We start from the raw sequence: 15,382 nt of genomic DNA, 5'->3' as shown, positions 1-15,382 counted from the left end.
ATTCTAAGCAAAACTCTACTATCACTTGGAAATCAGGACAACTAAAATTGATGCTTCGTTCCCACTTCAGCAGCCAATTAATTCTTGATATATCCCAAGGCAGTGGTTCCGACATAAGGTTAATCATTACAATGAGCTGGGAATAAAGATGTACATAGCCCTCCCCTAGAGGTTCTGATTTAACAGATTTGGAGTAGGGCAGAAAAATTAAACGTTCCCCCATTATTCCCTGGCAAACTTTTTGGCTGGTTCTTTCAAGCTCTTTTCTGTATAAGGAAGTAAGCAAGGAGTTTTTCAATACATTTTCCCGATTCCTTAAAGAAAGTCAAAACTGTATGACAGGATTGCCTGTGACTTTTCTTTTTAAATTCAGTTCAAATTACTTCAGGTTCTGGGCCAGCATGGGATTATGGCTATTTAGCGTGATTCTCTACAAAGTAGAGAATCTTTGTCCATAGTGAGACATAATTTTGAACTTTGCTTACGCCTCTTGACGGCACTACAAATTCATTCAAAGCCTTTCTCCCTTAAAACATCCCAATTACAATTAATTATTGATGTAATTACTAGTTTAATGCCTATCTTATCTACTAGATTATACACTCCAAAGCAGCCAAGAATAAGCCTTATTTATAAGCGTAAAGTATTCAGTTCTTACAATGCTCAAAAACTATTTGTTGAAGAAACGCTATTAATCTAGGGAATCTAAGTACTATGAAAGAATATCTTTAGGCAGAGAAAAAATAAATGGCAAAAAGCACCCGATCTTTAAAATAAAAACATCCATCAGAAATAAAATACAAACGGAAGGTCTTTAGTCACTATTTTCCTACAGCTCTTTGCCACAGGTAAGGTGGCAAAACTGATCTGCAGTACTTTACTAATTAATGTACCTTTACTTTCCTCAAATTAAAAATTTTTTTTAAATGACAATATATTGACTTGAACAGAAAAAGACCCAAGTACCCTGAAAAATATCCTTAAGACTGTCAAGGTGCAAAGTGTTGTGTCATTTAAGAAGCATTTAACCATTTAATAAGCACTGGGACTACTAAAGAGTATCAACTATCTTAGAAGAATAATTAATATAGTAGGGTCTATAAAAGTTAAATAGATCGGATTCAATCTTTTGCAATGTTTACATTTAATCTTTGAAGTGTATTTTATCATTTTGAAAACGATGATAAATCATTTCCCCTACCCCAACATACACACGGCGGGGGAGGGGAGAGAATTATTGTTGATTCAAGCATTCAAAATTCTACTGCAAAAAAGTTACCAGGTTATCACAACTTTACTAAGTCTTGAGAGATTCCAAATCTGATATTATCTACTTCTGTGACCTTAAAAAGCTTTATAATCTTTGTACTTTGGTTTACTCATGTTGTAAAATAGAACAAACCTAACCAAACCTAAGTTGAAGAATTATTAAAGAAAATATGAACCTAAATCCCAGGGAAATTATATACTTGAGTATCTACTGGAAAAAAATGTATAGAATAAAATAATTTCTACCATTTCCCAAATCCAAATCTATGTTTACTCCACTAGTCCTTATTACCACAAACTCTAAAAATATAAATTTAAAAAGATTCAGAGAATAGCCTGAGTGTTTTTATTTACATAAAAGTAAATACTCATATATATATTTCTGAAGTCCATTTCACATTACAAAATATCCTGGCAACGGACTGCTAATATCTTTAGTTCATAGTTAACTTCATAAGTGAGTGACAAACTATGAGAGGTAGACTGATTTTAGAAAATGCTTTGGCTCAGCCTCTCTAACTGACCTATATATAGTTCTCAGGAAGTGTAGGTGAGTATAGTAGCAGTGGGAAGAAAACAGGAAACTTTTGTACACTGATTCTAAACTACAAAACCTGCTAGACCCATAATACAGATTCAATTCTGCCTTTAAGGATAGTCAAAAAAGATTGAAGAGGAACACCAAAATATGTCAACTAGGTTTAACTTAATAATTCAACTTAAGATTTAAACAGGATACATGTACATGGCTGCAAATTTAAAGCATAATCAGTCTGTAAACAACATGAGGTTATACATACAAAATAGTCAAGTGTAAAATATAAGACTGCATCCCTATATCAGACATATCACTTTGCCTACCAGCTTCTCAATCACAGAAAAATAAAGAGGCTATCAATTTCTTAACTAGTCCTAATTATACAGTTAGTTATATTCAGTAGGGACTGTATATTTATTCTCAATAAACATCCAAAAAAAGTATTTGCCTCTAACCTTAACTAATCAATCTTAATTATCAATCACAAATGCTTCCCCTTACCCCCGCCACCCTCTCTCCACACACAGAGAGAGAGAGAGAGAGAGAGAGAGAGAGAGAGAGAGAGAGAGAGAGAGAGAGAGAGAGAAGAGAGAGAGAGAGAGAGAGAGAGAGAGAGAAAGGGAGAAGGAGAGGGAGAGAAAGTATGTGTTATTGTTGATCCAAGCAGTCCAGATTTCTTTCAGGTCCACAGATACACCAAATGTTCCCTTTCCCTCACTTTTCAGGCCTTCACCTATGTTTTATCCTCTCTGACTATAACGTTCTCCCACTTTCCTGATCTGATTCACTTCTAATAATCCTTCAGATCCCAGTATAGATGTCACTTCCTCCAGGAAGCCTTCAATAATCAACTTCTTCTGTTTTTTTTTTTTTTGTTGTTGTTGTTTGTTAAAAATCCTTCACCTACACTCTCATAGCACCCTAGACATCTATACTAGCTTATCCACAATTTTGTAATTAATTACTTTTCCATATCCCCATTAAACTGGAAGATTAGAACAGAGAAGATATCTCTGATGCTCACCGTTACTCCAGCCCTCAGGATAATGTATGACTGACATTTGCTAAATGAAATACTATAGAGCTCTATGTATAAAAAAACCTTCTCTAAAAATAAGATTTTTATAATCTATGTTAACTGAGAAGTCAAAAATGAGACTTTAAAACTTTTCTAATTCCACTTATATATTTAACAAATGAGAAAAATAAGGTGTGTCTCAGTCCACAAACAGAGATAATAAAAGTTTTTCCCTTAGTTTCAGTCACCATTTAAGATTTTGTTATTTTTTCCCCATGGAGACGGAATGACTTTATTCAAAGTCAGCTACAATTTTCTGATTGCTCTGCTCACTTACAATTGGACACAGCCAACTGTAAGTGCCTCTGTCAATAGCTAAAACTTCCTGTCACCTGAGACAACAGACATGGTCATCTAGACAGCAACATAAAGTTCCTCCACAGCTCTTGATGTTGAGAAACAGACAGCCGTGCTGACTTCCTTCTTCTTTTCCTATATTGCTCTCTTTCTTGCCTTAGGGTTTTAAATTATCTTAGAAATCACCACTTACTGCTTACATAGATCAGTACCTTTCAAACATCCAGCCCTCCAAAGGAAAGGCTTTTGATAGCTAAAGATTAATGACTGTATATTCCAGATTTTCACACATAATAGGTGCTCAACAAAAACTACTTAAACTTCATCAAGGGTTTATCTTGTGTTATTCTTTAATAGCAAGTGCACTGCATGTACTGATGAAAATGTTTAAAATATGTTTTCAAAAGGAATCAGTATTCAACTTTACATTAGGTTGGATGGCAGTCACATTACAATATGATAACATTAATTCTAACTCTTCTATGCTAGACAAAGATAAGGTTTCATTTTCTTAATGCACTGACATTTTGGTCAATGCCCATTTTAAGTGATGAAAAGAATGCTTCTTAAATGGTATACTGCTTGCTTACTATTGGCTCAAACATAAACTCAATCTTCTTTAGGATGACCACTTAATTACAATATCATCCGAACACTGCAAGCAAATAAATGTACGTTCCTCATCACAACTCCTGAAGGAAATTTCTTACTGATCATCCTTAACATAAGGATTCAAAGATACAAAGAAAACTTAAGAAATTGAAACTTTTGTCCTAAAACTATCACCTGTAAGGGTTGGTTAAAAATATATATATGTGTTCATTATAGAGCACTGCCACATACCACAATAAACTTATAAGTAGAATAAAATTATCTTAGGGTAGCGCCTACTTTGGGAATCTTTTAGTTTAATCTAACAAACACTTATTGAGCACAAATTAAATACCAGGTACACTGTTACTCACTGGAAATATGAAAGATACAGTCTTTCCCCCACTGAGAAACTCACAGACTAATACAAACAGCTGTTGTCTTGGGAACGTAACACCAGATGACATGCTTTGAAAATGAATGTAAGGAAAACCAAATCTACTTTTTTCTTATTAAAAAAAAAAAAAACTAGCCCCATTTTAAATTTCCTGTAACTGCTATGTAACAACAAAAAAATAAAAGCCATCATAAGTATTGCACTCTCCCATGTACCTCAGAAAAATCATGTCCACCCTACGCTTTGCCTTCAGAATCAGGACTGAAGTATCACCATTCAGTCAGAGATTAAACTAATTGCAATTAAAGTTGTTTCAAGGAGAAAAAAAAAAAGCCTAAGTTAAATGACCAAACCCAAATTCAGAAAGATAATGACAGCAAACATCACATGAAGCTAATTCTCATTTTTCATTACCATACTATTAAAGTTACAATTTATTCCTCCCTGAGTCAAAAAAAGAGTTCCCCGCATGTACTGCTCTAACATATTCTACATGTAGAATCTTTTTTCTACAAATTATATATTTCTCTTCTTACAATATTATATATTTCAAGAATTTAAAAAGAAGATGTCAGCTTCATATTAAAGACCTGTCTTGAATACCAGACAAAATTATTATCCTTCTCTTTTCCCCATTTTTCTCTGTCTAACCATAGGGGCATTCCATAGTTCCTTTGCCTCTAGCAGACAACTAAGAGATTCTGAAAGAATACTGAACTCAACTAAACCAATTTAATAAACACATAAAAGACATTTAATAGACATGTAAAGGTAGTACACTTTTTATCTGCTATTTAAAATTTTGTTTTGGTTTGGGGAGAGAGGTCAAAGAGGAAGGAAGATAAACCGAAAGTGTTATAGAGAGGAGGGAAATTTGAAGACATCAAATTACAAACATGATCCTAGCAGGACAACACAGCCAAAGCAAGACTACACAAAGGGTAAGGCACAGTCAAGGTAGCACAAGAAACCAGTGGTTCAGAGCAAACAGCAGGTCTCAAGTCAGCCAATCATCAGGAATTTCCAACAGGAAAACCTGTAGCTGCAAAACACACAGGCTTCTTTAAAAATGAGGCATCTGTCTATGGACTGATATCAACAATAGTTGACTCTACAGTTAATAAAGCAAAGGTACACAAGAGTATGCAGAGTGAGCTACCATTCGTGTTAAGAAGAAAATGAGGGATATAGGTTTGTATATGTATAAAAGGTCTCTGGAAGAAGACACATAAACCATGTAGCAGTGTTGCCTGAGCAAAGGGGAACTGAAGAACAGAATAGTACAGAAACTTATTTTTTCCTCTATACCCTTCTGTACTTTACTATTTAAAATCACAGACATGTATTACTTATTATAAAAAGAAAATCCCATTTAATTTAACTTTGCAAGTTAAGCAGACTAATAAAGGGATACCAGAAGTCCATAAGAATTTGTCATTTCAATCCAAGAAAACAGTTCAAAGCAAAAGCTCATGTGTCAGGCAAACAGGATGGGTTAAAACCGGTCAAGCAGTCAGTATAGCACACATGGAGTGGTGGACATTAAAAATGAGTCAACTCCTTCATAAGACAGAACCTTTTATGAACTTCCAGCTTACATAGGAATTAATACCTGGTCATAGACAGCCCAGTGTAGGCAGAAGGTGAGACATAAAAGGAGATGATACAGCAGCTGAAGATAACTATCTGAGCTTGAAGATAAAGGTAGATAACCTAACATGTTACTACTGTTCAACCTGATTTATACCCTGTTATGACTTAACTGATTTATACTCTATAGGTTAACAAGAGCAGAAGCATGGACTTCAGGGTTCTATCTTCAAATATCTGTCAAAGATATATTAGCACCACCAGGATAGTTCTTTAAATGCAATGTATGTGACCTAATTGTAATGGAAAGAGTCTAGAAATAGATGAGTCATTGAGGGTGTACTTGGGAGTAGAGTGGAATAGGAAGAACAGAGCCTCAGAGCTAGAAGGGATCTTTGTCCCCAAATTATACAGTCCAGACTTCCGTACCATTCTCCCAAGGTTTTAGTATCAACTTAAATGCCTTAGTGCTAAAGAAGGGTTACCATAGTAGATATTAGATTAATCAGAAATGCAAGAGATTACTATCTTGAAGATATTAAAATTTCTTAGTTACAGGATACAGTAATGAAGTAAAATAATTCTTTTTTTAATCCAAAATTAGTTTCTTTGTACCACTCAGCATATTTCTAAATCACCTCTAACTTAAACTGTTGTGTACTCAGAAAATTAAAATAATAGTATTTTCAGAATTTGCCTGAATAAAACATAATGCAAAAGGCAAATTTGCTGATATCATTTTAAAAGGAATGCAATTCAAAACATCAACATAAAATGGCTTTGTAATTGTACCATTTCAAATTACCTGTTTCACTGCCTCACTTCTTTAGCTAAGGGAGTAAAAATATGACAGAAAACAGAGAACAGATATGATCACAACACAATAAGAAAATAATTAATTTAATTTTTAAATATCAGCCTTCTAAAAAAGATTCCAAAAATCTTTTTTAATTCTGTACCCACACAGATTTTTGGGTACAGGTTCTTGTCGAAAAGACAGTTTTTTAACAAGTCAAAGCACTTATGACTTAACTAATTCTAACTTCTTAATAAAAAAAAACTATAATAAACTAATACAGTATAACTTCATTAATTCCAAATTAAGAATTTTAAAAAATAAACCTATAACAAGTAATATTACTAAATATGAAAAGCTATTGCTCTCATTTCCATGGTATGAGAAAGAACCAAAAAAACCCTTTAAAACACTATTCTAAAAGTAGCTAAAACAAACAATTTTTTCTGTTAAGCCAGAAATATAAATACTGTCCCTAATAAGTAAAATTCTATTTTAATTGAACTTATCACAAGAAAATTTGACCTATAAATTATCCGTTAGTCGAGCACAATTATCAAAAGTAAAAATCAAACAACAAAAAAATCCCTAAAATAGTTTATACCACCATCCAATATAAGGATAGGCACTTGGTATACACTCAATACTTCCTAAATTAAATATAGATAAAAGCAATGCCATGAGTACTACAGATGAAAAGTCTAAGAAATGGATCTTTTGGAGAGTCAGAGAAAAAATAAATGTTTTAATTTAGATTCTATTTCTTAGAATCCTAAAGTAAAGCAAATGTATGATTCCCCCTTTATAACAATTTAGAAACAAGCATCTCAAAAAATTTCTCATGAATACAAAACAAGTAGTTACATATGAATCATTTTTTCCTTTGAACCTCAGAGATTTTTCATTAAGGTAGTTAAGATTTAAAATAACGATGAGGTATTCTAATCCTCTAAGTGTTCATCAGTCATATTTATTTCCTTGTTCACATTTGAGTGAATAGTCTGCAATGTCAGAGAAGCCAAATATACAAGGGGTGGCCAAGTGGATTATAGGAATCACAGCAACCTAACATCTTACTGATAACACAGGGGTGCTAACAGTTCCCAATCATTTTACACGTTGTAAGTAACACCTATTTTAAAACACTGGATTGCAATTACACAATTATATTTATTATAAAATTAATTCTTATTATCAGCTAACGAAAATAAAATCTAAGCAAATGTATCTGAAGATACCAGGGCGGGAATACTGTCTTTCTTCTATCTTGTGCTCTATTAAAGATACCAAAACTCCACAAACTCAAGGGTTAGGGAGAAGAAGGCGAATCACATAAACATAAATAAGGTAATTAATCTAGAACAACTGACATCTCAGACATTCTGAGTAATCTACTGTACCAAAGCTCATGAACACCCAGAATAATTTACTGCCTTTTGAGAGTTTACACAAAACGTGCCACAAGATATCAATGGATCTTTAAGAACTGTGCTTTACCAGAAAATACACCACATAATATATCTCTTTAAATCATACTAAACAAATATATTTTAAAATTAATATACCATATATAGTACTAAAGAATAATCTCTAGATCAAGTCAATATTTATACATCCACTTTTTTAAAATATGAAAATTTTAAATATTCTATAAAGAAAGCCAACATATACATTTTAATGTTTTTTAAAAATTACTTCTAAGGACTTCTAGGTAGTTTTTAACTACTATGTGAAGATTGAAAAATATATCCTAAAACATTCATACCTGATCGAAAGCACTCAATTATTTGTTGAATACCAGATTTGGATGTCTGTAGTGGTTGCTGTAACAAAGGAGGATCTCCAGGTTCCAGGATATAAACTACATGGAAGACAAACACCCACCCCAATCCCCACAAAAAAAGGGTTATTTAAATCATTTACTATTAAAGTAAAACAATGGCTTTCTACAATTACATTAAGGATAATCACACTTGTGCCCGCACACACACACATATATATAATATGTAGATATACATATAATTAACCATCATCTTTGTAAGGCAAAATGAAACAATGGAGAAAAAAACTAAAACTATTCTCCATTAAAGGCTAAATTAAGGCTACTTAAGGCTAGATATTAGGTTTCAATACAAAGACCTTACTATTTTGGTATTATTTAGTACACATTCTTCATGTTTGCCTTTTTATTCCCCTTAAAGAGGAACCACTACATTTAATCAAAATTCTAAGGCAATGGTGGCCTAGCCACACTTAACCATTCCAAAATCCTTTGGATAATCTGGTATAACTCTGGATATTTATGAGCAAAATGTCAAAAATCACTGCCTAAAGAAATAACTGAACAAGTGCACAATGATGGATGCAGAATAATGTTCACTGTAGTGCTCTGCAGCACTGTATATAATTGAGAGAAATTTCAAACAACTTAAAAGTTTCTTAATAGTGACCAGATTAAACAAACTATGAAATGTCCATGAAACAGACTTTTTCATGACTGTTAGAAAGGATGAGCTAGTTCTATGTGTATTCACAACAAAGCATAGCAATAATTGTTAAGCAACAAACACAGGTTATAGAATATGATCCTATTTACATTAGTACATAGGTACATGCAGAAATATATAAATTTAATATATATTTGTATATATGTACAAATGCTGTTAGGGTGGATTTTCAGGGATAATGTTTGCTTTCTGCCTCACACTTCAATGCTGCCTCAGAGTCTGGTTTTTAGAAGTATGCATTTTAGAAAGGACACATTTTTACAATAAGTAAAAATAATCTTTCCATTTTAAAAATTAAAAATTTCATTTTTACATAAAGAGGTTTATATATCCCTAATTCCCAAGATTCTCAGATTAGTAGTATAGATACATAATAAATTACAGTAATATGAATAAAGGCAAAAGAAAAGGAAAACTGGGTTTCTTCATCAGCTATCAAATAGAGACGGTTGTGATGGAGAAAAACTGACCATTTTAATTATCTCTTTTTTAAATATGCTATAATGTTGTACTCAACTATGACCATTGTAACGCAGGATCATCCACTTAGGGTGAGGAGAAATGAAGGGTCATTCCAACAATGTGTGCTACTCTTGCTTCAGGGTTTAGTCTTGGACAGTACTTAGCTTTCTGATAAGGGGGCTAAACTAGCCTACTGTATTATGTATATAGATACAGGCTTAGATTCTCCTTTATGCTTCAAATTTAGTGCTCAGTGTACACAAACAAGAAGAATGATGTTTTGGACCAACTCATTTCATCAAACAAATTTTCCCCAATTTTAAGAGACACGTGGCCTGGTGCAGTGGCTCAGGCCTGTAATCCCAGCACTTTGGGAGGCTGAGGGAGGAGGATTACTTGAGCCCAGCAGTTCAAGACCAGCCCGGCAAAATGGCAAGACCCCATCTCCACAAAAAATACAAAACTTAGCCAGGTGTGGTGGCTCATGCCTGTACTCCCAGCTACTTGGGAGGCTGAGCTGGGAGGATCGCTTGAGCCCGGGAGGCAGAGAGGTTGCAGTGAGCTGTGATCATGCCACTGCACTCCAGCCTGGGCAACACAGCAAATCTCTAAATTAATTAATTAATTAATTTAGGTGTATTTTTGATTAATTAAGAACACACACACACACACACACACACTCATTTTGAGAATGTCTGACATTGGCACTAACTGCAGTGATTAAGAACACAAGAATCCAGACCTGGACTGTCTGTGTTTAAATTCTTTTTCTGCCATTTACTAGATACAATTAGGGCAAATTAAACTCTCTGATTTCTCTTTTCTCAGATTTAAAATAGAGATTTTCGAAGTACTTAAATTACAGGGTTGTATAGGGGTTAAATAAGCTACTGCAGGTCAACTGCTTAAAACAGAACCTGGGACATAGGAAGTGCTCAATAAACATTCTACCATCACTATCATCAACATGCATCCATCAGTTGCTTTCCTGACAACAAAAACTAAAAAATCTTTTTTCAAAATCAAAGAGAATTAAACCTCTTAGGAAAACAGAAGTTTGTAAACAGACCAGTATCATCTACTTGAATAAATTGATTTCTCCTATTTGTACATTATAGCAACTGGTAACTACTTACAAAAAAGAAATGATAACTACAAAAAAGAGGGTGAAAACCCACACAAATGTAAAAAACTAAATGCTTCAAAGTCTCCCTCTATCAGTTACAAGAATTCTAGAATTGGAGAATGAAAAAACCGAAATAAATTAGGGATGGATACTGGGAAAAACATACTCTTCTCCTTAGACCTCCTTCATTTACAAATGTGTTCCAGAAAACCTTCTATATAAAATACACCAACTTCCACTTCCACATGACAGTACCTCATTTTAAAGCTAAAGCAAAATATTCTTACCCATCACCCTCAGAACACTACTGCCACCAGAACACATACACATCCTGAGATAACATTCAAAATAAGCCCGGGATTAGCTTAGCTGTGCCTGGACACAACCACTTGGTAATACACATCTGTGTAGCTCCCACTCTAAAGAAACAATTCTTCCTTCACTTGAAAACATACTCAACTCTAGAAAACTTTATTATATTAATACTTTATAAAATTGCTTCTTACATATCCTATCATCCTCCCAAGATCAGACCCACCCAGGTTACATGACCATTTAGGGAAAAAAAAACAAACTTTCTCCAACCAAACAACCCAAATCCTCAGAACATTTTTCCTTATACTCTTTCAAAAACACACTTCCCAGAATGTAACACTGACTTTTGTAAGAGTCTCTCCTCCCTTAAAACAAGGCCCTTAAAAGATTCTTCTACTTACGACGTGTGGGACTTGCTTACAAATACTAGGGGGAGAGAGAGTAGGTGGAAGGTAGTGAGTGTGATTGGGGGAGGAGGGGAGGAAAGAACATAGAAGAAAAGAGATTGTCCATGTAACAACAACTGATGGAGTTGTGTGATGGTTACATCAAGTTCCTCATATCATCTAGTTTTGAAGGTTTGGAAATTTCTATTAATAAAATCTTAAAACATAACTAAGAAAACATACACCGTCAGAGTTATAGTGCCACCCTTCACTATAAATTGACCTATCTCTTCAAGGCAGAATGGTCTCATCAGGAATATACCGATCTCCTCTGGAGACTCACCCAGTATTCATAATCCAAATGTGGACAGATTTTTATTAAACATTATGTCATCTTCCCTCCATCTGTGGACATGCTCTTTTAAAAGCTATCACACTACAACGTATTTCTTTCAGTTGTGGAAATATCCTACCCACTCAGCATATGCCTTCCCCTGAAATAATGACAGTGAACTACCCTATAAGTTAACAAACTTCTAGCTTTTCATTCAACAAAATTCTCAGAAAGTTTGATTCAAGTTAAGAAGGCAAGGAAACAGTAACTACTGTTGATGTGATAAGTCTGAGAATTAACCTGCATGGAAAAAGTTTCTAGTAAAAGATGATGAAAATTTTAAACTAATACAATTTTATCCGAGTTCCTGCTAGTTGGGGAGAAAAAAAAAAAAGCAAAAACATTTCAATACACATTAAAAAGTTCAAGTCTAGAAAATATCTTTAAAAGACATTAAAGTCTTCAGAAAACTTCCACTACCAGAACATACTAAAAAAGGTATAATCACAAATTAGCTTCTTTGTTTACTTCTTTATGTCTAACTCTTCCCACTCAAACATTTTATAAAAAAAGGACCTTATCTGTCTGGTTCACCACTGATATCCCCATTGCCTTCGACAGTGCCTAGCTCTCAACGGGTGTTCAATAACAATTTGTTAAAGAAATGAATGATCAAATAAATTTCTTCCTAAATAAGATGGTTTCATTAACTAATTCAATTTCAATGATTAGAAGTGTTCTCAGAAAAAAGAAAAAAAAATCTAGACGAAAAGGTCAGTGGAATATGAGGTTAAATGGCATTCACATCTGTATAGTTCAAAACTAGCAAACTCCATTCAACATCAGTAAAACATAAGTGATATATCTGCAGTTCAAATACACAAAATATGCAGTGTGAAAGGGTCCTGAAAGTTAAACACGTTAAAGCAGTTCAAAAGAAACTGGATCCCATCCAAGGATTGCCTGTTTTATTAGTAGAGGTAAGTTATAACTGATCTCAGCAAAGTACAGTAGAGATAGGGTTGCAGTACGAATTTTATCCTCATCTGTAGCAAAGTTTTCTTAAAAAGGAAGCTCTTCCCTTCTACTGATATTTTTTTCCATTAATCAGAAAATTACCTAAAATGAACTCTACTGTGATAAAATCCAAGCATATAAGTGAAGCTAAAATATTCCAACAAAAAGCAAGCAAATGTATTAAAAATCTGATAACTTTTAGGTCAAAAGTAATGATAAACATCTGCCTTTAAACTAGGAGAGCACAGTCTTTATTTGATTTAGTGATGGTATGCATTCAATGATTCCCTTTTAAGTTATACCTTTTAATGATTGCCATAAAGCATATCAAAGTTCTAGGCAGAAAAAACTTGTCAACAGTATATCAAGTTTATCAAATTAAAGTTTGCTAGTACTCCTTATGAGACTCCGAAAAACAACTTTTTCACATGATAAATTCAACTAAAGCAAGTTTCATTCCATAAAATACCCTGGAAATAATTATGTATTCTACCCAAATAAAAAAAGAGATTTCTCTTTTATTTTGCAATATAATATGTTCTGCCCAAGAAATTTTTTTAAAGGTTGCACTTAGCAAAACCTGATTCTCCCAATGAGTTCAACAAACTTTTAAAACCCAAACTAAACTCACTTTTAGACTTTCCGAACTACTTGTTAATAAAAATGCCTAAGAAACTTTTAATTTTTAAAGTTTCAGTGAAACAATTTCAGGACAATAAATCTAGTATTCTACGTTTTCCTTTCTCCTCAGTTTTAAACACTTACAGACCATAGGAGTATATTAACTGGAGGATGCCTTGAAAGAGAAAGAAAAAAGACTGAGCGACTGATCTTGTGGAAATGATTTAAGGTGACACTTGTAGTACTTTTTTTTAAGGGATCAAGCAGGGGAGACCTCTTGTTTGTACAAGCTTTTAGCTTCATAACTGGCTTATGCTGGGGAATATTATAGCCTGCCTAAGAATAACTACTGGGGCAGGAGGGAAAAAAAACTAGAAAGAAAGAGAAGGCAGAGTGGCTCTGATGGAGGGCAAAGCAACTGGGGACGAAGAGGGGTCTACCTGGTTCACAGCATCCGTGATGATGGTGGTCAGTCTGACAGTATTTGTCCCTTAAAGGCATTTTCAGTGGACTCGACCTACTTTCCTTTCACTGTAAGAAGCTCTTCATTGCGGCGTGGCTGTTGAAAGAAGCACAAACCCGTCACTCGCCCTGAACTTCCTGGGGGGTACTGGTTGCATTTTCCAGATACGTTCCCACCATAAGCCATCCGTCTTCCCTCCACGGACCCGCACCTCCCTCTCGAAAAGAAAACAGAAAGACGCACAAACCCTCCTGCAGCCCAAACACCCTACACAGGTTCATCGCCCTACCCGGAAACGCAGCCTCGGGTGCGCAGCGCAGGGCGAAGGCCTGGCCAGCTGCGCGGGCGGCTGCGGCCTCGCCGTCCCGGGCAGGCGCGCGGAGAAGGAGCGCGGAGCGCGGCGGGGACCGCCGGGCTCTGGGACTACGGAGGTGCCGCTCCCGCCGACCGCGGGCTCACGCCGCGCCCTCCCGCTACGCACGTGCGTTGGGGTCTCCCTGGCGGAGATCCCGTTCCCACAACCAAGTGCGCCCAACTTACTCAACTCCTAGGGCGGGCCGGCGGGCGGAAGGAAGGCAGGCAGGCCGGGCAGCCGCGGGGACAGCCTGGCGTGGGAGGCAGCTGCGGGCCCCACCTGGCGCAGCCTCTGCTGACCACGCGAGGGAACCGGGACTCGGGCCCGACGCGTTCCCAAAGAGTCCCCGCCGGCGCTGACGCGGAAGCGCCACAGCTCACCACGTCCCTCCGCGGGCCGAGGCGACTGCGGCGGCGGCGGCTTACGGCGTCCTCCGCGCTGTGTGGCTAGGCGGGTGGCGCGCGGGCGGAGGCAGTTGACAGGAGGAACCGCCCGGCAGCAGGCGCCGCTGCCACCGAAGGAGCCGGAACCGGAGCGGGTAGGACCTGAGGCTCCCCTCGCTGGGGCAACGGCTGCCGCCGCAGCCCGGGTCCTTCCAGCGCCGCTCCACCTGCAACGGTCCCTCAGGCTTTAGGAGAGGGGCGGGGAAGAATGGGGATCTCCCCCCACCTTGGGCCTTTTCGGTGGTAGTTGTTGTTTCAGGAAACTTTATTAAGTCAGTCTCTCTTTTTCTCTGTCGTCCACTCCTCCGGAGAGCCCGAGCTACCGCCGCGGAGCGCGTAGGAAGGGGGAAGCAGAGACTCTCCGGCAGCGACAGGGAGCGACTGACTGACCCCGGACGGAGATGGGGCGAGGGCAGGAAGTGACAAGCTCACTGAGTGGGTGGGGGTAGTGTGGCCGGCACGCCCGGGAGCGCCGCGCGCATGCGCCCGGTTGGCGCCCCCGCTTGTGCGGAGGCGACGCGCTGTACCCGCTGCCGCCGGTGGGGAGGGGACAGGGTCCGCGGGCGCGAGGGCCGTGTCCAAAAGGAGGAAACCGGGGCAGGGGACACCAGGGCCGCGGCCGGAGTCTCGGGCCGACCGAGAGCCGAAGCCCAGGGTGAGGTGTGAGGTTTGCGGTGCGGCGTGCGCGCCCACGGAGACGGGTTGCTCCGCCACCAAACTGTTGCTCTCGGCGTTCTCTGTTCCGTGGAACTGAAACTCGGGGAGGGTTAGGAGAGGGGTTAGGAAGCGGTGAGCAG

At 37.3% G+C, this 15,382-nt stretch overlaps 1 protein-coding gene across 3 annotated transcripts in view; it reads right to left on the bottom strand.

Moving 5' to 3' along the window:
• ZNF800 (zinc finger protein 800) overlaps positions 1 to 15,061 on the bottom strand; it is a 50,426-nt gene extending 35,365 nt beyond the window's left edge. For 2 of the 3 annotated variants that reach the window (XM_030932458.1, XM_010378717.2), the window contains exons 1-3: positions 14,328 to 15,061; positions 13,765 to 13,883; positions 8,322 to 8,417 (exon numbers count right to left, since the gene is read on the bottom strand). In XM_030932458.1, the coding sequence (XP_030788318.1) occupies positions 8,322 to 8,417; positions 13,765 to 13,825 (157 nt within the window). In that variant the 5' untranslated portion in view covers positions 13,826 to 13,883; positions 14,328 to 15,061. The remainder of the gene's footprint in view (positions 1 to 8,321; positions 8,418 to 13,764; positions 13,884 to 14,327) is intronic. The other variant, XM_030932460.1, reaches the window with a different exon arrangement.
• Positions 15,062 to 15,382: the final 321 nt, after the last annotated feature.

The sequence above is a fragment of the Rhinopithecus roxellana genome, chromosome 6 (assembly GCF_007565055.1).
Source record: "Rhinopithecus roxellana isolate Shanxi Qingling chromosome 6, ASM756505v1, whole genome shotgun sequence".
In the NCBI taxonomy this organism is placed as follows: domain Eukaryota; kingdom Metazoa; phylum Chordata; class Mammalia; order Primates; family Cercopithecidae; genus Rhinopithecus; species Rhinopithecus roxellana.
Note: the sequence above shows the minus strand (reverse complement) of the source record. Positions and strands in the feature narration are given on the sequence as shown.